This window comes from Desmodus rotundus, chromosome 3, assembly GCF_022682495.2.
Source record: "Desmodus rotundus isolate HL8 chromosome 3, HLdesRot8A.1, whole genome shotgun sequence".
NCBI classification, from domain to species: domain Eukaryota; kingdom Metazoa; phylum Chordata; class Mammalia; order Chiroptera; family Phyllostomidae; genus Desmodus; species Desmodus rotundus.
Genome location: NC_071389.1, coordinates 103253446 through 103276649, shown reverse-complemented (window position 1 = coordinate 103276649; position 23204 = coordinate 103253446). Strand labels below are relative to the sequence as shown.

The 23204-nt window shown below is 40.9% G+C and overlaps 1 protein-coding gene across 4 annotated transcripts in view; it reads right to left on the bottom strand.

Moving 5' to 3' along the window:
• PARP4 (poly(ADP-ribose) polymerase family member 4) overlaps nt 1-23204 on the bottom strand; it is a 138576-nt gene that overhangs the window by 36192 nt on the left and 79180 nt on the right. For 3 of the 4 annotated variants that reach the window (XM_045188066.3, XM_024551062.4, XM_024551063.3), the window contains 11 exons: nt 22869-23033; nt 22154-22200; nt 21917-21995; nt 17303-17440; nt 10925-11120; nt 9882-9949; nt 9116-9303; nt 6793-6892; nt 5277-5447; nt 4917-4997; nt 733-813 (listed from right to left, as the gene is read on the bottom strand). In XM_045188066.3, coding sequence (XP_045044001.2) covers nt 733-813; nt 4917-4997; nt 5277-5447; nt 6793-6892; nt 9116-9303; nt 9882-9949; nt 10925-11120; nt 17303-17440; nt 21917-21995; nt 22154-22200; nt 22869-23033 — 1314 coding nt within the window. The remainder of the gene's footprint in view (nt 1-732; nt 814-4916; nt 4998-5276; nt 5448-6792; nt 6893-9115; nt 9304-9881; nt 9950-10924; nt 11121-17302; nt 17441-21916; nt 21996-22153; nt 22201-22868; nt 23034-23204) is intronic. The other variant, XM_045188067.3, reaches the window with a different exon arrangement.

The window sequence follows — 23204 nt, the reverse complement described above, 5'->3', positions numbered from 1 at the left end:
CTGAACTTCTGAAATCTTTTACAGGAAGTCTATGTGCCCCACTTTCAAGATCAGACTGTAAGGCAAGGACAGGTGAAGTGCCTTATTCAGGACTGTCTGGTGGCTGGTCAGGTTCCCCAGAGATAAGAGGGCAGTAAGCAAAATGAACTCAAGGCTGTAATGGAAGGGCAGCACAGGAAACTGCTGAAGGCACAGGCCACATACCACAAGTGCTAAGTGTTTGCAAGGGAATCAGTGGCTCTGTATGGCATGCTGGTACCCTCTTTTGGGGATGGCATTGAGCCCTAATGCTTCTAAACTAATTTTAGATCAGAGCCTCAGAGGGGCCAGCAGGGCTGTCCTGGCTGAGTGGAACCCTCAGCCTGGAGCCTTGTCAGCTTAGACAGGAGGGAGTAAGGTGGCTTTTTCTGCGCAGTGTGTCCATAGGGAGGTCGCCCATCTGTCCTGCACCTGGCTCTTCATCAGGACAAGGGGACTATGACCATCAACAGCACGCAAGAGCTCTGATGACAGATATTCTCAGAGCCCTCCTCCAGCCTCTCTCTGATGGGCACAATCACCACAGAGTTCTCAGGAAGCCACAGAGCACCCTGCACCCCGACATGACAATACATGCCCCTGATACTGCATGTAACTCCATCCTGCTAGCCTCACTCTTCAGGTCCGTGGAAAAGCCCATTTAAGAAGAACCATGGACAAAGCACAAAGATTTTTGCTGTGAAAAGAGCAGACCTCATGATTGGTTGCGTTTTCATGGAGAATACCGTCTTCATAATCTCTGATCAGAGCTCGTGCTGTCAGCTTGTGAATCATCTGTGTGAGCATCAAAGAAGTAAAGATTGTAATGTGTTTTAATTACATTCATACACAGAAACCCATTTTTAAAACAGAGGTATAATCTACATACACTAAAGTTCACTATTCTAAAGTGTACAGTTTGGTAAGTTTTAATAAACGTATGCAATTGTGTGACCACCACTGAAATAAAGACAGAGTAGTCCCGTCACCTTATAAAACCCTGCGTGCCCCTTTGCAGGCACCTCCAGCCCCTGCCAACAGCTCACCTGTTTTCTGTCCCTACAGTTTTGCTTTTTCTATAAAAGACCATTTTGCCAGTTCAATGTATTTCAAAAACTTTAAACTGTTCTACTGTAGGAAGAGCCAGCCTAGTGCTGTGATGCCCTCGAATGAGTGTGGTCTCCATGCTGAAGGGCAAGAAGAAGGGCTCCCTCCTCTTCCTCTCAAATGACTACAAAACAGAACAGATCTTAAATGGCCATATCCACTTTCAATGAGAAGTCCAACTCTTTTTTTTTTTTTTTTTTTTTTTTTTTTTTAATTTATTTATTGTTATTTAATTACAGTTGTATGCCTTTTCCCCCATCCCTTCACCCCACCCCAGGTGAACCCACTTCCCTCCCCCCTCTCCACCCTCCCCCTTGGATTTGTTCATGTGTCCTTTATAGTAGTTCCTGTAATCCCCTCTACCTACTGTCCCCGCCCCCACCCCCCACCCCCGCCCTTGCTATTGTTACATTGTTCTTAACTTCAATGTCTCTGGTTATATTTTGTTTGCTTTTTCCTTCTATTGCTTATGTTCCAGTTAAAGGTGAGATCATATGGTATTTGTCCCTCACTTCCTGGCTTATTTCACTTAGCATAATGCTCTCCAGTTTCATCCATGCTGTTGCAAAGGGTATAAGCTCCTTCTTTCTCTCTGCTGCGTAGAATTCCATTGTGTAAATATACCATAGTTTTTGGATCCACTCGTTTGCTGATGGGCACTTCGGTTGCTTCCAGTATTTGGCTATTGTAAATTGTGCTGCTATGAACATTGGGGTGCACAGATTCTTTTGGATTGGTGTTTCAGTGTTCTTAGGGTATAATCCCAGCAGCGGAATTGCTGGGTCAAAGGGCAGTTCCATTTTTAGTTTTCTGAGGAAATTCCATATTGTTTTCCACAGTGGCCTCACCAGTCTGCATTCCCACCAACAGTGCACTAGGGTTCCCTTTTCTCCGCATCCTCTCCAACATTTGTTTGTGGATTTGTTTATGTTGGCCATTCTGACTGGTGTGAGATGATACCTCATTGTGGTTTTAATTTGCATCTCTCTGATGGCTAGTGATGCTGAGCATCTTTTCATATGTCTCTGGGCCTTCTGTATGTCTTCCTTGGAGAAGTGTCTGTTCAAGTCCTTTGCCCATTTTTTAATTGGGTTGTTTGTCTTCCTGGAGTGGAGTCGTGTGAGTTCTTTATATATTTTGGAGATCAGGCCCTTGTCTGAGGTATCATTGGCAAATATGCTTTCCCATATTGTTGGTTCTCTTTGTAATTTGGTGCTGTTTTCTTTAGCCATGCAGAAGCTTTTTATTTTGATGAGGTCCCATTTGTTTATTCTTTCCTTTATGTCCCTTGCTTTAGGGGATGTGTCTGTGAGGATGTTGCTGCGTGGAATGTCTGAGATTTTCCTGCCAATGTTTTCTTCAAGGACTTTTATGGTGTTACGGCTTATATTTAAGTCTTTTATCCATCTTGAGTTTATTTTCGTGTATGGCGTAAGTTGGTGATCGAGTTTCATTTTTTTGCACGTAGCTGTCCAGATCTCCCAACACCATCTGTTGAAGAGACTGTTTTTGCTCCATTTTATGCTCCTGCCTCCTTTGTCAAATATTAATTGATCGTATAGATTTGAGTTTATTTCTGGGCTCTCTATTCTGTTCCATTGGTCTATGAGCCTGTTTTTATGCCAGTACCAGGCTGTTTTGATTACCGTTGCCTTGTAATACAGTTTGATATCAGGTATTGTGATACCTCCTGCTTTGTCCTTCTTTCTCAAAATTGCTGCTGCTATTCGAGGTCGTTTATGGTTCCATATGAATTTCTGTAATGTTTGTTCTATATCTGTGAAATATGTCATGGGTACTCTAATAGGGATTGCATTGAATCTATAAATTGCTTTGGGTAGTATGGCCATTTTGATGATGTTAATTCTTCCAATCCATGAACATGGTACATGCTTCCATTTGTTTGTATCTTCCTTAATTTCTTTCTTCAGTGTTGTGTAGTTTTCTGAGTACAGGTCTTTTACCTCCTTGGTTAGGTTTATTCCTAGGTACTTTATTTTTCTTGTTGCTATATCGAATGGGATTTTTTTCCTGATTTGTGTTTCTGCAGTTTCGTTGTTGGTGTACAGGAATGCCTTTGATTTCTGGGTATTGACTCTGTATCCAGCTATTTTGCCAAATTCATTTATTAGGTCGAGTAGTTTTTGAGTGGAGTCTATAGGGTTTTCCATGTACACTATCATGTCGTCTGCAAACAGTGACAGTTTCATTTCCTCCTTTCCAATTTGGATGCCTTTTATTGCTTTTTCTTGTCTGATTGCTGTGGCTAGGACTTCCAATACTATGTTGAATAGGAGTGGTGAGAGAGGGCATCCTTGTCTTGTTCCTGATCTTAGTGGGAAAGCTCTAAGTTTTTGTCCATTGAATGTGATGCTGGCTGTAGGTCTCTCATATATGGCCTTAATTATGTTGAGGACTGCTCCCTTTATTCCCACTTGGCTGAGTGTTTTTATCAGAAATGGGTGCTGTATCTTATCGAATGCTTTTTCCGCATCTATTGATATGATCATGTGATTTTTGTCTTTGCTGTTGTTGATGTGATGTATTATGTTTATTGATTTGCGAATATTGTACCATCCTTGCATCCCTGGGATGAATCCCACTTGGTCATGGTGGATGATCTTTTTAATATATTGCTGGATGCGGTTTGCTAATATTTTGTTGAGAATTTTAGCGTCTATGTTCATCAGCGATATTGGCCTGAAGTTTTCTTTCTTCGTTGTGTCTTTATCTGGTTTTGGGATTAGGATGATGTTGGCTTCATAAAAAGAGTTTGGGAGTCTTCCATCAGTTTGGATTTTTTCGAATAGTCTGTGAAGGATAGGGGTTAGTTCTTCCTTAAATGCTTTGTAGAAATCTCCTGTGAAACCATCTGGTCCAGGGCTTTTGTGTGATGGGAGTTTCTTGATGACTGCTTCAATTTCCAGAAGTCCAACTCTTATAATTGTGTTATTGATCAGATCACAGTTCACAAAGGAAGCACAACTATAAAAATTGTGCTTTTATGAAAAATTACACCTTCCCAGGTAAAATCCTTTTACTTTATTTCTGCTTGAGATTCAATTTTTTAAATAACATGGAATGCCCTTATGTTCTATACATAAGACACTGGCAAGTAATAATTATTGATTCAGTGAGTGCTGAAAAGCCATATTGTATTTAAAAAAACAAAACAAAACAAAAACCCCCAAACTCAGCAACGTTTGGGAAGTGGTTTCTCTGGCTTTACAAATACTCCTATGAAAAACAAGCTACATATACTATAGCACAGATAGGAATTTTCTAGGTCTAACTACAGTAGATTAAATACTAATGCAAATACTACAAACTTTTTGGTGCTAATTCATTTGCTCTTAATCCAAAAGTAGAAAAAATAAGCACAGCCTCAATAAATGTTTTATTTAGTTTACTACTGTTATTTACTATTTTAAAATAACATAGGTGCCCCAACCAGTGCGGCTCCATTGGATGGGCATCATCCCACAAAGCGAAAGTTGCTGTGATTCCTGGTCAGGGCACATGTCTGGTAGGGAAGAGGTCCCCAGTTGGGGGCAGGCAAGAAACAATTGATGTTTCTCTCCCTTTCCCTCTCCTTTTCCCTCTCTAAAAAATAAATAAATAAAATCTTTCAAACAGAAAAGAAACTGAAGGAAACTGTCCTCATTTCTACTGAGATGTCAACACAGAAAAACAGTAATAACAAAGGAAACATACCAAGAATTGTACATTAAAATATAAAATTATTACAGCTTTCAAAGCACTAGGTCCACAATTTAAGTTTTGAATCTTACAGTTCCAGTTGTCTTTTGAAGTTCAGTAGTTGATACCATTGTAGAAAATTCTTTTTCTTGAATTAATGCATGTAGAGTTGCCTGAAATGGGAAAAAAAATTCCTTATTAGCTTTTCTACTCCCCAGTATTTCGGTCAGTCTGACAGTGATTCTTTTAGCGATTTCCTTTCTCTTTTCAAGGTAAATTAAAAGGTTCTCCAGGGCCCCAGTAAACCACCCACTGTGTTTCCAGAAGGAGAAAATTTGCCAACATATTATGATCTGGGGAAGGAGAGGAAAAAAAAAAAACAGACAGAAAAGAAAATTACTAGCAAAATACATTGCTTTTCCCACAGTGAAACAAACTATGTGCCTCTTTACCTGAGTACAGTGAGGAGTAAAGCTGTAGACCAGGAGCTGGTCATGGTGGAACAAGGCCTGCACGTGGGCTGGGGCCTGCAGGGGCTCCGGTGCGTCTGCACAGAACTGATGCCATTTTACAGAGACTGAGTGGCAGCTTGGGGATCGTGACCGCGTCATTTGGTCTTCTATCTATTTGTTAAAGAAGAATTATTTCTCTTTCAATATTGTATTCAGAAAATAGTTACCGAACACTTAAGCTTTACATTCTATTCTTTGGGACTGATAACTCTTTCTTGTATGCACTAGCACATTATTTAAATGTACAAAACATCCTAAAATTATTGCATTAGTTAATTACTAATATACAGCTCTGGCATGGAGTAAATTCCAGTTATAAAAATTAATCCTATGAAAGACTTGAGTAGACAGTTCTCCAAAGAAGATACATAAATGGCTAATAAGCATATAAAACGATGTTCTACATCATTAGTCATTAGGGAAACGCAAGTCAAAACCCCAGTGAGACACAAATGCACACCCATTAGCATGGTTATTATAAAAACAAAAACAAAAAGTGGTAAATAAGGACTGACCAGGAGTAGAAAAATTGGAACCCTGGTGCATGGCTGGTACATGTAATGAAATGGCGCAGCAACTGCATGAACAGTGGCATGACAGTCCCTAAAAAACTAACCCTAAAATTACCATATGAGTCGGTAATTCTTCTTCTGGGTATATGCCTAAAATAACTGTAGTGAGCGTCTCCAACCACCCTTCTGTGCCAACACTCATAGCAGCGTGGTTCACAACCGCCAAAGGTGGAAACAACCCAACTGTCTACCAATAAATGAATGGATAAACAAAATGTGGTAGATACAGACAATGAATATTATTCAGCCACTAAAAAAGAAGACAATTCTGACACATGGTACCACATGGAGGAATCTTGAGGACATTATGCCAAATGAAATAAGCCAGGCATGAAAGGACAAATACAGTAAGATTCCACTTGCAAGGGATATCTAAAGCAGTCGACTTCACAGAGACAGAAGGTAGAAGGGTGGTTGCCAGGGAAGGGGGAGGAAGAATCAGTTGTTGTCTTATGGGTACAGGGTTCTGCTCGAGAAGATGAAAGAGTTCTGGAGATGGAGTGTGGTGACAGCTGCACAACAATGTGAACATACTTAATGCCACTGAACTGCACACTTAAATATGATTAAAATGGCAACTTTTATGTTTATTTTGCCCAATAAAAATTAATTTTAGTAAAACATGTATAATACTTCACTTTTAAAAGTCAACCCACTACATTTGATAAAGCAGAAATCAAAACTACTAGCTAGGAGAATGACCCAATTTTGAATTCACTGTGTTCCTGTCAGGGAGAAGGTCAGGGGTCAGCAGAGGTGGGTGCACATTGTGGGGCCTCTGTCTCTTTCTAGCTCCTGTTCCCTTTCATGAAAACATGAATGTACAAAGGTAACATTTCCACATGTAAACATAAGACTAGTAATAATGTATTTGAGAAACATACCTGTTTTTTCCAACTATGTTTGGATTTTGAGTTAAAATATTCAAATAGTCCAGCACCACATTGGGACAGAGTCCTTAAGATATGACGATTTGCTGTAGAACTAATCACATTTCACAGGTATTACTTTTTAAGAAATTCTAGAAACATTTTAGAAGTCCATGTAGTTAATAAGATTGACACAGTTCAAAACCCAAGATAAGAGACATTACATAAAGAAGAATTTATTCTTCTATAGCTGAGGTTCAGGAGATAAAACATATGACAGACAGTATGAAACATCAAAAGGTTTGGGTAACAATTAAGCTGCACACATCACAGGGCTTATTTCTCTCTCATAACAGAATAAAAGCAGAAATTCTTGACTTCCGATTTACCGAAGGAAGAAGCAGATGACTCTTCTGAAAAAAAAATCCCAAAAAGTACCAGAATGCTGATAAAGATCAACCTACTTTCAAGGAGTGTCAAGGCTACCCAAATTTTATTCCAAAGGCCAAGAAATGGCATAGGGGTTAATAAAGTCTGCGGCTTGAAATCTGATCCACATCTAGATGGCAAAAGATATAAATAAGTAACTATCATCCTAGCAAAGATAATCTGACATTTAAATGACAATTTGTATTAAATTTCTCACAATAATACTATGCCTATCAAGAATGACTTTCTTAAAGAGTTTCCTCCTGAAATATTAAAGAAATGATCAATAACTTTTCAGAAAGAGAACTTAAGAAAGTTATCTCTGAAACATATTTTAGCATATTGATAAAGATTAGATTTGTCTTCAGCCCTTGAAATTAACTGGTGGTGATTGCAACACTGATTAGAAAATCCTTCAGCTGGAGTTTATCTGCATTTTATAAATTCTATCAGTTGGTGGGGCTACTTGGAACCTTTTCTGTGTGTGGACTTGTTACTATGGCAGGAGGAATAGTCTCCACTCCTGGAGAGCTCCCAGCATTTTGCTGGAGTTTTTGAACATAAATGAGGCAGAAACATTTAGAAAGGTCCTAAAAACTGGACCGAAAGTCAGTAACAATTACAATTCCGCAGGCTGGGTCATGTCAACCAGCACAGTCACCCCTCATAGCCCCTTTCCTTCCTGCCCGGCATTTAGGACCCCACCTCCCTTTGAGGTTCCAGATTGCTCTCTGTCTCCCACATGCAGTACTGCAGCCTCAGCTGAGCAGTGTCTGTCCTGTAACAGACCCTCAGCAAATACACAGTGTCTTGTATGCTGAGTCATCTGAGCCTGACCCCAGCACAGCAGGCCCCTGACACACAGTGTGGGGAGCAGGCAGGTATTGCTGTGACCAGGAAGATGACATAGGGTACTGACTCCAGCAGGGAGAAGACACTTCCCTGCAGCAGGCTTAGGGCTGGCCACCTGGTATCAAAAGGTGCAAGTTATTCACTGTGGGTTGGACATACTTCCTGGTTGCTATGTAATGCCCTGTTAGGCCTTAGATTATAGAAAACAGGACTAGGAGCTGGGACTGAGGAGGCACAGAGAAAAGAGCGCTCTGGGCAGGCAGGGAGAGCCATCCAGGGGCATTAAGGGCTCAGATCACTACAGAAGCCCAGGGGCCTAGGACAGCACAGTGGGAGGGAAGGGAGGCCTGGTGACTGCTTACCAGGAGGGTGACTGTGGGCGGGGAGCACAGGGAGGCACAGGACAGGTATGCTCTGTGCAAACACCAGTCTGACCTCTTTGGTTAGTGTTTTCCTTGTATTTATACCATATGCCTCAGTTCAACCAGAAAACCTACCTATAATTGTGGACGGGGTTTATTCCAACATAATAGGGTTTACACTCCCCAGAGAAAGATTCTCCGTACATCTCAGGGTTTGACAACGTGAACCTCACCGGTGGTAAGGTGATGTGAGGAGCAGAGCAGCGGGGTGGGGCTCTAAAGCAGCAGGCCCTGCAGCCCCAGTCAGAAACCACATTGGGCTTCTCAGGATAGGTTGGATATTTGGACTTCTATGCAAAATAACACTGACATTGATTTGGTGCTTGCTATGGGCCAGTTTGTCTAAGTGCTTTCTATACATGAGTTCATTTAATCCTCAGAGGTAGTGTTTACATCATCACCTTCATTTTATAGAAATTAAACAAACTGCCCAAGGTTATAGCTAATAAATGGCAGGCCCTGGAGTTGAGACCCAGGCAGTCTGGCTCACAGCCCAGGACTCCATAACTGTACCCTAAACAGCTTCTCTACACAAGTATCAACCTCACAACTGCCGAGAACCCTCTGTGGGCCAAGACATCCCCTCCCAGGTTGCTTCCCACTGTGGCCTTCACGGGCAATGACCTGCCACTCACCCAACCCCGCAGGAGAACAGGCGGGTGTGCTGCACGTGCCTCTTCACAAGCTGCAGAGTCAGGCCCTCCTCCTGCAGGTGGCCGTCAGATATGAGGAGGATGTTCCTTAACCCTTGAGAGGGGGGTAATAAACTTAAATATCGAAGCGTTTTCCAGAAGTCGGTGTTTCCCATGGTGGGCAAGGCAGACTGAAGAAAATGAAAAGGAAAGTTATCCCTTTTTGGGGATATTCAATGTTCACTCTAGTCATTTACTGAGCATGTCTCTCAATGAGGGTGTAGAAGTATCATCACTGAAAAGGTACTTTTCTCTAATTAAACATTTGTGGAACAACTGCATTTACATCCTTTGAGTTTATTTCATGTCACACAGTAACTACAATATTATCAATCAGCACTTATCTGCTCTTTTATGGCTTTCAAAGAACTATTACATTAAATACCCCTCGGTCTGCCAGCCTAGACTGAAGTGGTGACTGGTTGTACTGAGCGTGCTCCATATAAAACACAGGAGAAAAGGGACAGTAGAAAACACTGCTAAACTGTAAATGCTGGTTGGTAGGACCGTGGGTGATATTTTCTTTCTTCCCTTTTTAATTTCCAATTTTTCTTCAGTGAGTTCACATTGCTTTCATCAGTGAAATGAAAGAGCCCGCCAACACACAAAGTGGAAGGACTGGGGGTGTTGTGACAGTGTTTCTTTTGGACGGTCCCGCTAAAAACACACAGGGAGAGACTCAGAAGGAGAAGGAGGGGCTTTTACTCACCGTAATGAACTCAGCTGGTATGTCACTGCTTGTGATGAACTTAGGAAATGGAAATAACTCCTTGTATCCTGCGTAATGAGATTGGTGTGAGGTGTTGCCATTAACTATTCACTTTATTGACTACTAACAAACAATGATGCTCGATGATTTTAACATGTAAGTTAAAATCACCACAGTATTCCTTTAAAAAATAAATTTAGTGCAAACTATGCACTTTACTGTGCAAAAGGTTCTGAGTCAAATTATGTGTGCGGACTCCGTTTTGTAGCAGATTGCTTATGCAAAGTCAGATGCAGGCACCACAATAACACAGGCAGCCTGGCCATGAGAGGGACACATTCTCTTTCCATTACCTCTGCCCGCAGCAGTGGCAGACCCTGGCTCCTTCATAAAGGGGCTGGGCCTTTGCTGAATGACACAGAAGAACCAACAGGACATGACGTCCCTCACTGCACTCTGGTCCTTCTCTCATCGCTACAGTGCCTTCTTCTGGTGGCTGATATGGTCCTGGGCCCCCATCAGGACGTGGCATTACCTATTTCCTAATAGGGCTGATCTCATGCTTGCTGAGAACATTCCTTATAAATTTTCTACTATAGTGCTAATCTCAAATGTTTTGTCCATATCCTTCGGACCCTCATAACCATCAGACCGAAGGTCCAGAGTTTGGTCTAGCGGGTGATAATGACTGTAATTTTTATTTAGCACTGACTACGAATGACACCCTGTTTCAAATCCTTTACATCCATTAGCTTACTCCTCACAACAACACTGTGAGGTAGGAACTATTATTACCCTCAGAATACAGATGAGGAAACTGAGGCACAAAAAGGTCAAGTAACTTGCCCAAGAGGACACCCAGAGCTAGTAAGTGGTAGAGCTGGGATTTGAACCCAGGGACCTGGGTCCAGAATTCTTGAACACTGTGCTATGTTAATTGTCACCACAAAGGTAAGGTCAGGACACTGACAGCCGTCATCTCTACCCATAAACATGATATCAAGGAGGAGGCTCACTGTGGATGCCAGTCGAAGAGCACTCACCTGAACCAAACTTGATAATGTTTACCTTCTGCTTCTTACCCACCAAGGACAGTGCATATAAGGCAATTTGCTTGGCTTGAAAGAATGTCACACCCTCCATGGAATTGGAGCAGTCGAGACATATAACCATTTCACTCTCCTCAGCTGCATCAGGGAGCGTGATGTTGAGGTCTGGATGGAAAACGAGCATGCAAGCCTGCAAGGGGAGAAAGGCGCTGGGCTAATGCTTCTCATAATGTAAACCAGTCTGGCTGGTTCAAAACAGCACAAATCTATGTGCCAATGACCACAACATTTTGCTCCAAAAACCCACCTACACAATCTCTCCAAACAGCATACATGTGTTTGGGATAGACTAACCGTAAGGAATGACCTCCCTATAAACACCGTGAAGACTCCCTGGGTTAAGGCACCAATTTGCATTCCCACCAATACTGCACAAGAATTCTCTTCACATCCTTTCAAACACTTGTTGTCTTTTGTCTCTTTGAGGATAGCCATTCAAACAGGTGTGAGGTGTTGTCTCAGATCAGTGTTGTGGAGCACTTTTTTTTTTCCACGTACCAATTAGCCATCTGTATGTCCTCTTTGGGAAAATGTCTATTCAAATTCTTTGCCTATGTTTATTTTTTTGATATATTTATTGATTATGCTATTACAGTTATCCCATTTCCACCCCTTCACTCAACTCCATCCTGCCCACCTTCTCCCTCCCACATTCCCCCCCTATAGTTCATGCCCATGGGTCATACTTATAAGTTCTTTGGCTTCTACGTTTCCTACACTATTCTTACCCTCCCCCTGTCTATTTTCCACCTATCATCTATGCTACTTATTCTCTGTACCTTTCCCCCTCTCTCCCCCTCCCACTCCCCTATTGACAACCCTCCATGTGATCTCCATTTCTGTGGTTCTGTTCCTGTTCTAGTTGTTTGCCTAGTTTGCTCATTTTTGTTTTAGGTGTGGTCGTTAATAACTGTGAGTTTGCTGTTATTTTTACTGTTCCTATTTTTTATCTTCTTTTTCTTAGATAAATCCCTTTAACATTTCATATAACAACGGCTTGGTGATGATGAACTCCTTGAACTTGACCTTATCTGAGAAGCACTTTATCTGCCCTTCCATTCTAAATGATAGCTTTGCTGGATACAGTAATCTTGGATGTAGGCCCTTGCCTTTCATGACTTGGAATACTTCTTGCCAGTCCCTTTTTGCCTGTAAGGTCTCTGGAGAAATCAGCTGACAGTCTTATGGGAACTCCTTTGTAGGTAACTGTGTCCTTTTGTCTTGCTGCTTCTAAGATTCTCTCCTTCTGCTTAATCTTGGGTAGTGTAATTATGGTGTGCCTTGGTGTGTTCCTCCTTGGGTCCAGCTTCTTTGGGACTCTCTGAGCTTCCTGGACTTCCTGGAAGTCTATTTCCTTTGCCAGACTGGGGAAGTTCTCCTTCATTATTTGTTCAAAGAAGTTTTCAATTTTTTGTTCTTCCTCTTCTCCTTCTGGCATCCCTATAATTCGGGTGTTGGAACGTTTCAAGATGTCCTGGAGGTTCCTTAGCCCCTCCTCTTTTTTCCGAATTCTTGTTTCTTCATTCTTTTCTGGTTGGATGTTTCTTTCTTCCTTCTGGTTCACACCGTTGATTTGAGTCCCAGTTTCCTTCCCATCACTATTGGTTCCCTGTACATTTTCCTTTGTTTCTCTTAGCATAGGCTTCATTTTTTCATCTGGTTTTCAAACAGATTCAACCAATTCTGTGAGCATCTTGATAACCAGTGTTTTGAACTGTGCATCCAATAGGTTGGCTATCTCTTCCTCGCTTAGTTGTATTTTTTCTGGAGCTTTGAAGTGTTCTGTCATTTGGGCCTTTTTTTTTTTTTTTTTGGTCTTGGCGCGTCTGTTACTTTAAAGGGGCGGAGCCCTAGGTGTTCCCTGGGGTGGTCGCTGTGCGGGGACGCTGTACAAGGGGGAGGGGCCGAGAGGGAGCAATGGCGCCCGCTCCCCTCTCCACCGGATTTCAATCTTTCACTCAGCTACCCACAATCAAACTGGGCCCCTCTAGTGCTGGTTCCCAAGTGGGTGGGCTTGTGCACGCCCAAGGCCCCTGTGGGTCTCTCCAAGGACCTCTCCTGTGAGGCTGGGAGTCTCTCCTGCTGCCGCCCCAACCCCCACGGGGGCTTTCAATCAGAGGTTTGAGGCTTTATTTCCCCACGCTGGAGCCCTGGGTTACGCGGTCTGCTTCTCTCCCCACCGTTCATCCCGGTTTATCTGTGCACGAATGTGGGGCTGCAGGGTCTGCTAGTGGTCAGAGTGCCTGCCCCATTCTTCCCACACTCTGCCAGTCTTGGTCCCACCCCGGTGCCCGTCTCCGCCCCTCCTACCGGTCTGGATGTATGTTTCTTTTTTTATCTACTTGGTGTCGGACTTCCTTGCTGTTGGATTTTCTGTCAGTTCTGGTTGTGCAAGGAGGCACAGTGTGTCTACCTACGCCACCATCTTGGTTCTCTCCTTTGCCTATGTTTAAATCAGATTATTAGTGTTTTTGCTCTTGAATTGTATGAATTTCTTACATATTTTAGATATTAAGTCCTTATGTGATATATATAGTCTGCAAATATTCTTTCCCATTCCATAGACTGCCTCTTCATTTTCTTGATGGTTTTCTTTGCTGTGCAGAAGCTTTTTATTTTGATATAGTCCTATTTTTGCTTTTGTTGCTTGTGCTTTTGGTATCATATTAAAAAAATTATTACCAAGACCGATGTCAAGGGGCTTTTTTCTCAAAGTTATATAGTTTCAGAAATTATATTTAAGTCTTTAACCCATTTTAAGTTATTTCTGTGAGTGGTGTAAGATAGGGGCCCATTAAAAAGGTATGTGGTTATCCAGTTTTCCCAAAACCATTTATTGAAAAGACTAACCTTTCCTTATTGAGTATTCTATTTTTTAAGTATATTTTATTGATTATACTATTAATTTTCCTGATTTTTCCCCCTTTATCCTCCCTCCACCCTGTACCCCACAACCCTCCAGCATTCCCCGCCTCAGTTCATGTTCATGGGTTGTACATATAAGTTCTTTGACTTCTCTGTTTCCTATATCATTTTTGATCTCTCCCCATCTATTTTATGCCTATCAATTATGCTTCTTATTCCCTGTACCTTTCTCCCCTATTCTTCCCCTCTCCTTCCCCACTGAAAACCCTCCATGTGATCTCCATTTCTCTGATTCTGTTTCTTTTCTAGTTGTTTGCTTAATTTGGGTTTTTTTTTTAAGGTTCAGTTGTTGATAGTTGTGAGTTTGTTCATTTTACTCTTCATATTTTTGATCTTCTTCAATTTCTTACATAAGTCCCTTTAACATTTCATATAATAAGGGCTTGGTGATGATGAACTCCTTTAACTTGACCTTATCTGGGAAGCACTTTATCTGCCCTTCCCTTATAAATGATAGCTTTGCTGAATACAGTAATCTTAGATGTAGGTCCTTGCCTTTCATGACTTCAAATACTTCTTTAAGCCCCTTCTTGCCTATAAGGTTTTTTTGAGAAATCAGCTTACAGTCTCATGGGAACTCCTTTGTGGGTAACCCTCTCCTTTCCTCTTGCTGCTTCTAAGATTCTCTATCTTTAATCTTGGGTAATGCAATTATGATGTGCCTTGGTGTGTTCCTCTTTGGGTCTAGCTTCTTTGGAAGTCTCTGGGCTTCCTGGACTTCCTGGAAGTCTATTTCCTTTGCCAGATTGGGGAAGCTTTCCTTCATTATTTGTTCAAATAAGTTTTCAATTTCTTGCTGTTGTTCTTCTCCTTCAGGCACCCCTATAATTCGGATGTTGGAACATTTAAAGTTGCCCCAGAGGTTCCTAAGCCTCTCTTTATTTTCTTGAATTCTTGTTTCTTCATTCTGTTCCAGTGTGATGTTTATTTCTTCCTTTTGTTCCAAATTGTTCATTTGAGTCCTGGTTTCCTTCCTGTCACTGTTGGTTCCCTGAATATTTTGCTTTATTTCACTTTGGGCAGCCTTCATTTGTTCCTTTATTTTGCAACCAAGCTCAATCAGTTCTGTGAGCATCTTGATTACCAGGGTTTTGAACTCTGCATCTGATAGATTGGCTATCTCCTTGTGGCTTAGCTCTTTTTCTGGAGTTTTGCTCTGTTCTTTCATTTGGGCCATATTTCTTTGTCTCAGTGCACCTGTTATGTTGTAAGGGGGTAAGGTCTTAGGTATTCACCAGGGCAGGGCAACCCTCCTTGCTGCGTTGTGGTGCTGCCTGTTGGGGGAGGGGCCAGAGAGGGAACAATGTAGCTCGCCTGCCCGGCTCTAGCCCACTTTCCAAGGAACTGGGAGTTTCTCGAACTGCAGCAACTGCCCTATTCCAAGTCAGTTCTGAGTCTCAGTTTCCCATTCAGCCAGCACTGCCCATGCAGTCCGCTGTCTTGTGGGGGTTTCTCTCAGCAGGTCCCACCCGAGTGGCTCGCCACCTCACCATGGGTTCTTACCAGTCTGGTTGTTCTGGCTGACTGTTTCTTTAATTCCTTGTTTGTCAGAGCTCTATGCAGTTTGATTTTCTGGAACTTCTGGTTGTTTATTGATTTTAGATTGGTTGTTATCCTCCTTTTGGTTGTGTAAGGAAGTGAAGGGCTTCTACCTACACCTCCATCTTGGCCAGAACTCCAGCCAGTTCCTCCTTGATATTTCCAATCATTCCAGCCCACATCCCTGATCATGGAGCAACACTGATAGTTTTGATGTTCTATTTCTGATCGCTTCTGACCTACCAGCTACAGATTAGAGGTTCCAACAGTCTCCTCAGGATTTGCCAGAGCAACTCACAGAACTCAGAGAAACATTTTACTTACAAGATTACCATTTCTTCTTTCTTTTCTTTCTTTCTTCCTTTCTCCCTCTCTGTCTTTCTTCCTCTTTCTCTCTCCCCCTCTTTCTTTTTTTCCTTCCTTCCTTCCTTTTTTTTTTTTAAAAAAAGGATATAACTTAGCAACAGCCAAATGGAGAAGCAGAGGACACAGAGCTTCCGCACCCTCTCCCCCCGACAGTCTCCTGGAATCTCCACATGTTCACTGCCTGTAAGCTCTCTCTCTTTATTGAGTATCCTTGGCCCCCTTGTCAAATATTCGTTGACCATATATGCATGGGTTTACTTCTGGACTCTGAATCTTGTTCCATTGGTCTATGTGTCTGTTTTTATGCTAGTACCATACTGTTGTAATTATTATAGCTTTGTAGTATAATTTGAAGTCAGGATGTATAATGGTTCCAACTTTGTTCTTCTTTCTCAAGATTTCTCTATTTGTGGTGTTTTGTGGTTCCATCATAGGATACCTTTCCATTTATTTGTGTCTTCTCCAATTTCTTTTATCAATGTCTTATAGTTCTCATTGTACAGATCTTCCATCTCCTTGATTAAATTTATTCCTAAGTATTTTATTGTCTTTGATGGTATTGTAAATAAATTATTTTATTTCTTTTTCATAAAGTTTGTTGTTAGTATACAGAAATACAATTGATTTTTGTACACTGACCAAGTTTGGTGTCCTTACCTCCAGGGGGTCCTGGACCATAGCTGACAGTGGCTAGATCCAGTTCACTGGCCATATCAGGGTTCACAACTGGGACCAAGTTTTATATGCCTATTACTTAGTGCTGAAGTGGACCTGACTTCTCCTGGGTCCCATGGCATATGATGCTGATGACAGGACCCAGCCAAACAGGGCTGAAGCCAATTTCCCAGGGATACGAAGCTATTTCCATTTCAGCAGCCAGGACCATTGCCAGCAAGTCAGTGGCCTGTGTGTGAGCCTGCTCACTCAAAATGACTCTCCTGGGTTTGGAGTGCACTGGGATTTCACAGTATCCTAACTGGATCCCAAAGCTCTCACATAGGCAGGATGGATGGATAGATGTCAAATTACTGTTGGTGGGGAAAATACATGCAAGGGGCATTTATTCAGCGATCTTGCTGATTTCACTCTCAATTTTTATTTTCAGAAGAGATTTTTTTCTGTCACAGCCATACAAAATGGTCATATGGCCATAAATAATTTTGTAGCTTGATATTTGAAAACTACAAAAACTATATAGGTGCATCATGTGAAGGCAGATATCTAAAGGCAGATTGTCCTTTTGGTGGGGATTAAGGTACAATTTATAATCTTTACAAGGCTCTAAACCACAAGGCTTTGGTTGAAACCTCAGAAGTTTGTCATGATTGATATTATCAGTAATTTTAGTTGTAGAATCTTGGGGTGAGGAGAGCTCATTTAGTAATGCTAGTTTTCAAGACTTGCAATAATTTTCGAGTTTAAATAATTTATTCTGAAATATTTTTTCAATAGCTTTCTACTTTTAAGTAAGAAGGACTATACCTCACTTTCTTTTTCTGGATGTTTTTCAACCCACATTCTTGGGAGATATGCATCAGACAAACCAATGTGGAGAGAAAATCCACTGCTGTCTAAGGAGCTCCTGTCCATGGTGCTAATCACAGCTTTGCAGTCTGTATTCTACAAACAAACAGCCATGACAACAAAGTGAATAATGGAATATCACAGTACCAGTACGTACTTACCTGTCAAGTAGCAAAGACTTGCATAATTTATATAGCTCCACTAAGAATCAACACTGTAGTAACAAATTCTAAAATCATGAACTATAGGTTTTAGAAGTGTGACCAGTATCTTATCACTTACCCTCCTGAAATTCTAAGGTTGATATAAATTTAGGTAAGTTTGAGACAGCCTCAAACTCTGGGTCCAAAGATAACAAATCTGTCAATCCAGTTACACTTCTCTGGAGATTGCTACACCAGACGGTAATAACTTAGAACAGTGAAATGAAAAACTCAACAGAAATCTTAGGATTATACCTTATTTTAACTTTATATTTTTATAAATATAAAATCACTTCAAACTTAAAAAAATTATTTATTAATTTTAAAGAGAGAGAGAGAGAAAAGAAGGGAAGAAGGGAGAGAGGGAGGAAGAGAGAGAACCTCAAATTGTTGTACCACCCATTAATGCATTAATTGGTTGCTTCTTGTATGTACCCTGACAGGGATTGAACCTGCTACCTTGGAGTTATTGGGACTATACTCTAATCAACTGAGCTACCCAGACAGGGCCAATATTAAACGATTTTTAAACATGTAGATGCTGCCTGGCTGGTGTGGCTCAGTGGACTGAGTGCTGCCCTGCAAACCAAAAGGTCACTGATTCGATTTAGGGCACATGCCTGGGTTGCAGGCCAGGTGCCCAATTGGGGGCACGTGAGAGGCAACCACACATTTATGTTTCTCTCTCTCTTTCTCCTTCCCTTCCCCTTTCTCTAAAAATAAAATAAATAAAATCTTTAAAAAATATATATATATATATAAAAATATAGATACTAAGCTTTAAAATCATAAAGACAATGTAGTAGATTATAAAATGACCACAGAGTCTTTCCGCTCTGGTGTGCTACCCTTAGCAATGTGATTTGCAGCTCCTGTCAGAAGGCGGCATCTTTTCCTCTGCCCTTGACTCTGGAGTTGGCCACATGACTTGCTTTGGCCAATGGGATATTGGCAGATGTGAGGCTTGAGAAGGCTCACATTTGTGCAGTGGTGCCTGCCCTCATTGCTACTGAAAAATCTTGTTACTGTAAGAAGGGAAACCATCCCCCCACCAAACTGGAATTATACTCTGGAAGGTGAGCCCCTTTGTAGTACAGGCTTCCCCCACTAGATGAGTGTTCTAGGAACCCATCTATATCAGTGTACCAGCTGGCGTTGTGATGAGATGCTGTGTTCAGCTTCAGTGAATTTGTTTTTGAAGATTCTTTCAACACGTTTGCCCATTTCAAGATGGGGGATTTCCGAGTGCACCTGCCCACACCACACCGAGTGTTCGTAAGTTTTCCATCAAAAACTGGTGTGACCCACTCTCCCTATTCACCCAATCTGTCCCCTAGTGACATTTTTTTGTTTCCCTGGATATAAAAAGTCCTCCAAGGGAAACATTTTGCTGACGTAGAAGAGGTAAAATGAAAACCAGCAGAAGCACTAAAACACAGGTGGCAAACACAAGGCCCAGGGGCCAAATCCGGCCCTCCACCTTGTTTTATCCAGCCTGGCACCTTGTTTCTGAGGTGGCAGTGCCGAGCTCTCAGTTAACTGTTACAGAGTACTTACATTTATACAGTCCTAAAATTACATTTGGACCTTTGAAGGAAACCACAAGGTTGATGTGGCCCCAGTGAAAATGAGTTTGACACCCTTGCACTAAAAGGCATCAAAATCAATAAGTTCAAAAACTGTTTTGAGCAGTGAAAAAAGTCTCAATAGGTGTATTGCATCAAATGGAGAATACTTTGAAGTTGACCAAAGTTTAAACACGTAAGAATACATAATTTTTTATAAATAAATTCTGTTTTGGGGGGGATCTCCCGTCATATAAACAATCCTGAGCTCACCTGCTGGATGACAAGAGATACATGGCTATCACCCCAGCTGACACTAGGCCAGGTACGTGTGTGAGGTCATTCTAGACCATCCTGTTCCAGCCCAGTGGAGAACTGCCCAGCCACCTGACACACTGTGAGAAATAACACAGGCTTCTGGTGTTAAAACGCAAAGTTTTGGGATTGGTTCTTATACAGCAAAAGCTCTCTGAAGCAAAGGGCTTCTTCTTTAGGATGGATTAAATCTATGTGGATACCTCCATTACCTACAATAAAAGGGAAGCAATGAAAAGGGTCTAAACCCATAAAGATATTGAGAACAGAAATAAAGACAATAGCAGACGAGCGATGTCAATAAGTTTAAGAGTAAGGAAAGTTGATAGAGGGGTGGTAAGTGCAGGAAGCAACCCCTGAGTAAGAGTGATAGGCAGCAATGTCTGAACATACCCTATTCTAATACATGCTGCTCTCAATCAGGTGAGGTACTTAATCCTAGTTGGAAATCATCTTCTAGGTCATGGAAGGGCATGGCCACCGTAGTGGACTCAGTGGTCTTTCAGAAACCTGGGGTGGCTCACACAGAGGTGAGGCACCAGGTGCTGCAGGAAGCAGCAATGCTCATGAACACACTATATACTAAGTTGTTGTACGTTCGGGCCCTCTCCCTGTCCTAAGAAACCAAGTAGCTGGTACCAAGAGCTAGCACCCTATTCTCTCACTGAAAAATAGTGGAGATTTATTACTTAGAGAAATTCAACCAAATGGAATCAGACTCTGGAACCATAGGCATAATGGAGCACAGGAGCACAGGGCTACAAATAGGACTGAAGTGATAGTCAGCATTCCAAAATATAGGACCCTCAGTTGCCTTCCCTGTCATACTTTATGAACATCCTGGAGGTGTTCTGAATAACCACAGAAGTGGCCAAAACACCACCATGCTACTTACCACCAATCAGCTGCTGGTGGCCTCTGGTACACTCACCCCACTACCCTCAGAGCATCTAACTGGCTTTCTTGTGACTCAATTAAATATGAACACAGACAGATCACCCAGACATTTGAGGAAAAGCCTCTAACATGACATACGGAGACCAAACAAACAAAATACCAGAAGGAACTCAAAACACAACACAGAGGACAGAACAAAAAATGTATTATAAATGTTTTCAGAGAGATGAAAGAGATGATAATGCATCTATGAAGCACGCAAAATGTAATACAAGAAAAAGGAATACAGAACAGAAAAGAGCTCTTAGAAACAAAAATATACAAGTACTAAAATAAACATTTCAGGAGAATTTAGGATTGAAAAAAATCACTCAGAAAAAAAAAAGACAAAAGGATAATAAAATAAATGGCCAATAGGAGAGAAAACATTAAAAAAAAATAAGGGGTTCAATCCAGTGTACACCTGACTGAAAGGCATTGCAGAAAGGCAAAAGAGACAGGACCAACTTAAAAAATAAAATAAAATTTCCTAGAACACAAGCCTACAGTTTACATACAATGAATGAATATCACACTGTTATGAAATTTCAGAACACCAGGATGAAAAGAAGACCTGAAATTCTTGCAGAATTAAAAAGAAAAACATAACAGACTAAAGGCAAAGAAGGTTCTTTGCCTTTATCAAATAAAATATCATTTAACTTCTCAAAAGTAACATTGGAACTTACAAGACAAAGTCCTCAATATTCTGAGAGAGGATGATTTCTAACCCAGAATTAAGCACCTCACCAAGAAGAGCACATGGAACAAGGATATTTTCTGACATCACTGCCCACCACTCTTACTTAGGAAGGAAATGAGGGAACTCTGCCAAATGGAGGGAACAAAACAAGAGAGAGGATGAAGATAAAACTCCTACAAAGAAGAGTCAAGGTAGGCCCTTGGATAACAGCTGCCCCATAGTAGCCAAGCTGGGTGGAGTGGAGAGACAGAGCGGGGGATGTCTGGAGTGGGGAGGCACAAACTAATGGATTCTCTAAAGCATTCAACAGTATGAAAATAATATGGGGAGGGGTTTTAATCTATGTGTTAGAGCAGATGTGTGCTAGAAGTCAGCAAATAAACAACTCAACTTTTCCCAGGAAAAACTATAAAAAGAGGTTAAAAAAAAGAAAATGTGATCACAATACATTTCTTGGTTCAATAGTAAACATCATTTACACAGTCATAATAAGGTAAACAGTGACTTAATTTAACGCAAAATTGTGATATAACTTTTGGAATGGTGGGGAGTATGGAAAGTGAAGAGGATAAGGGAGTTAAATTTTCATTTACCTTAACACAAAGTCAAAAGAATATATCTGAAACAGTTGAATCAAGAACAAACGGCAAAAAATTTTATTTAAAACTTTGGAGGACACCAGAAAAGAGCCAAAATATGAAAGAGGTTCACTGTTTTGGGACTGCTGCTGCTGGTAAGAAGCTGTCGGTACCATCATTTCACTCTTTATACCATGTACATATCTTTCTTCCATAACATAAATTAATGTTAAAATAAGAGCTCTTAAGAAATAAAGCAAAGATTTACCAACCTTTTTTTTCAATTGATGTGTATCACTAGAAATGAATTCAATCACATATGGCATCTCGATAGACATACTGAGAGAGAAGCTACCAAAATTGAAGAAGAGAAAATTGTCTTAGTCTAATTAATCTTAAATATTAAACAGCTACCTGTAATTGTTTCACATTTTAAATGAAAATTGAAGCCATAAAAAAGCTATAATGCCCATTGAATGATTGTCAGATTTTATATTTTAGGTACTAACCTTTGCTTTGTTCCTATTTCCTTTATACAAATCTTCTCTACTGTATCCTGTTAAAAAATATATGTACAATATAAGTATCAAGTTTTACAATGAGACCCTAAGCTGAATGTAATGTCACCGAGGGCACCATCTATAGCAGCCATGAGACAGTTGGTCTCACTGTGGAGTAGTGAGACATTAACCATTTGTTCATGGAATGATAGTAGCTTTGAAAAGGTAACTGATAATTAAGATAGTTTATGACCTTTCCAACTCTACATATGTGTGTGTATGTATACACATATCCATACCTATAATCCATACGGACACACACATATACACACAACTTATAAATGCATACAAAGTAAAAAGTCTGAATAGATCTATACCAAAGTGTTATCCAGTAGCTTTGGGTTACTATGTCTGGTGATGGAATTAAAGATGGTTTAAATTTTCCTCTTTGGCTTATTTGCATTCTTTAGGCTGATCTGAATTCTTTGTGATGAACATGTAACAAAGAAACAAACTTTTTAAAGTGACTATACAGAATAAAAATATGCCCACTGAGCATATCTATCTTTATCCTTTTTATTTTACAAACATTATATGTGTCTAAATGCATGTGTCAGTAACATTGACTTTATGCCAAAAAGGTTAGATTATTTTGGATATTTTTTCTTCCTTATGCATAAATCACACACAAAATTTCTCAAAATCTTATCTTAAGCACACAAACCTGGATGTTTTCATTCAAAGCTTTGTCCTGTTGCCAGGGTGCAACGGTGGCAGGCATGAAGAAAATGGCCACGGTGCCTTGGATGCTGAGTTCCGTGATATAGGTAATTTTGATAAGAACCTTAGCCTTGGGGGGTAAATTTCCAACACTTACAGTAAAAACATCCTGAGACAGAAACATGTTACTTAGCTTGTGACTCAAATGGTATCCATTCTATGCTAGTTAATCCTATTACATGAACCACTGGAATTTCAACCTGCCAGATTCTTCCTCAAAAAACAAGAATTCAGTCTACAAGCCAAGCACTGGTGGTGCTAAAGGAGACTCTCAGAGCCA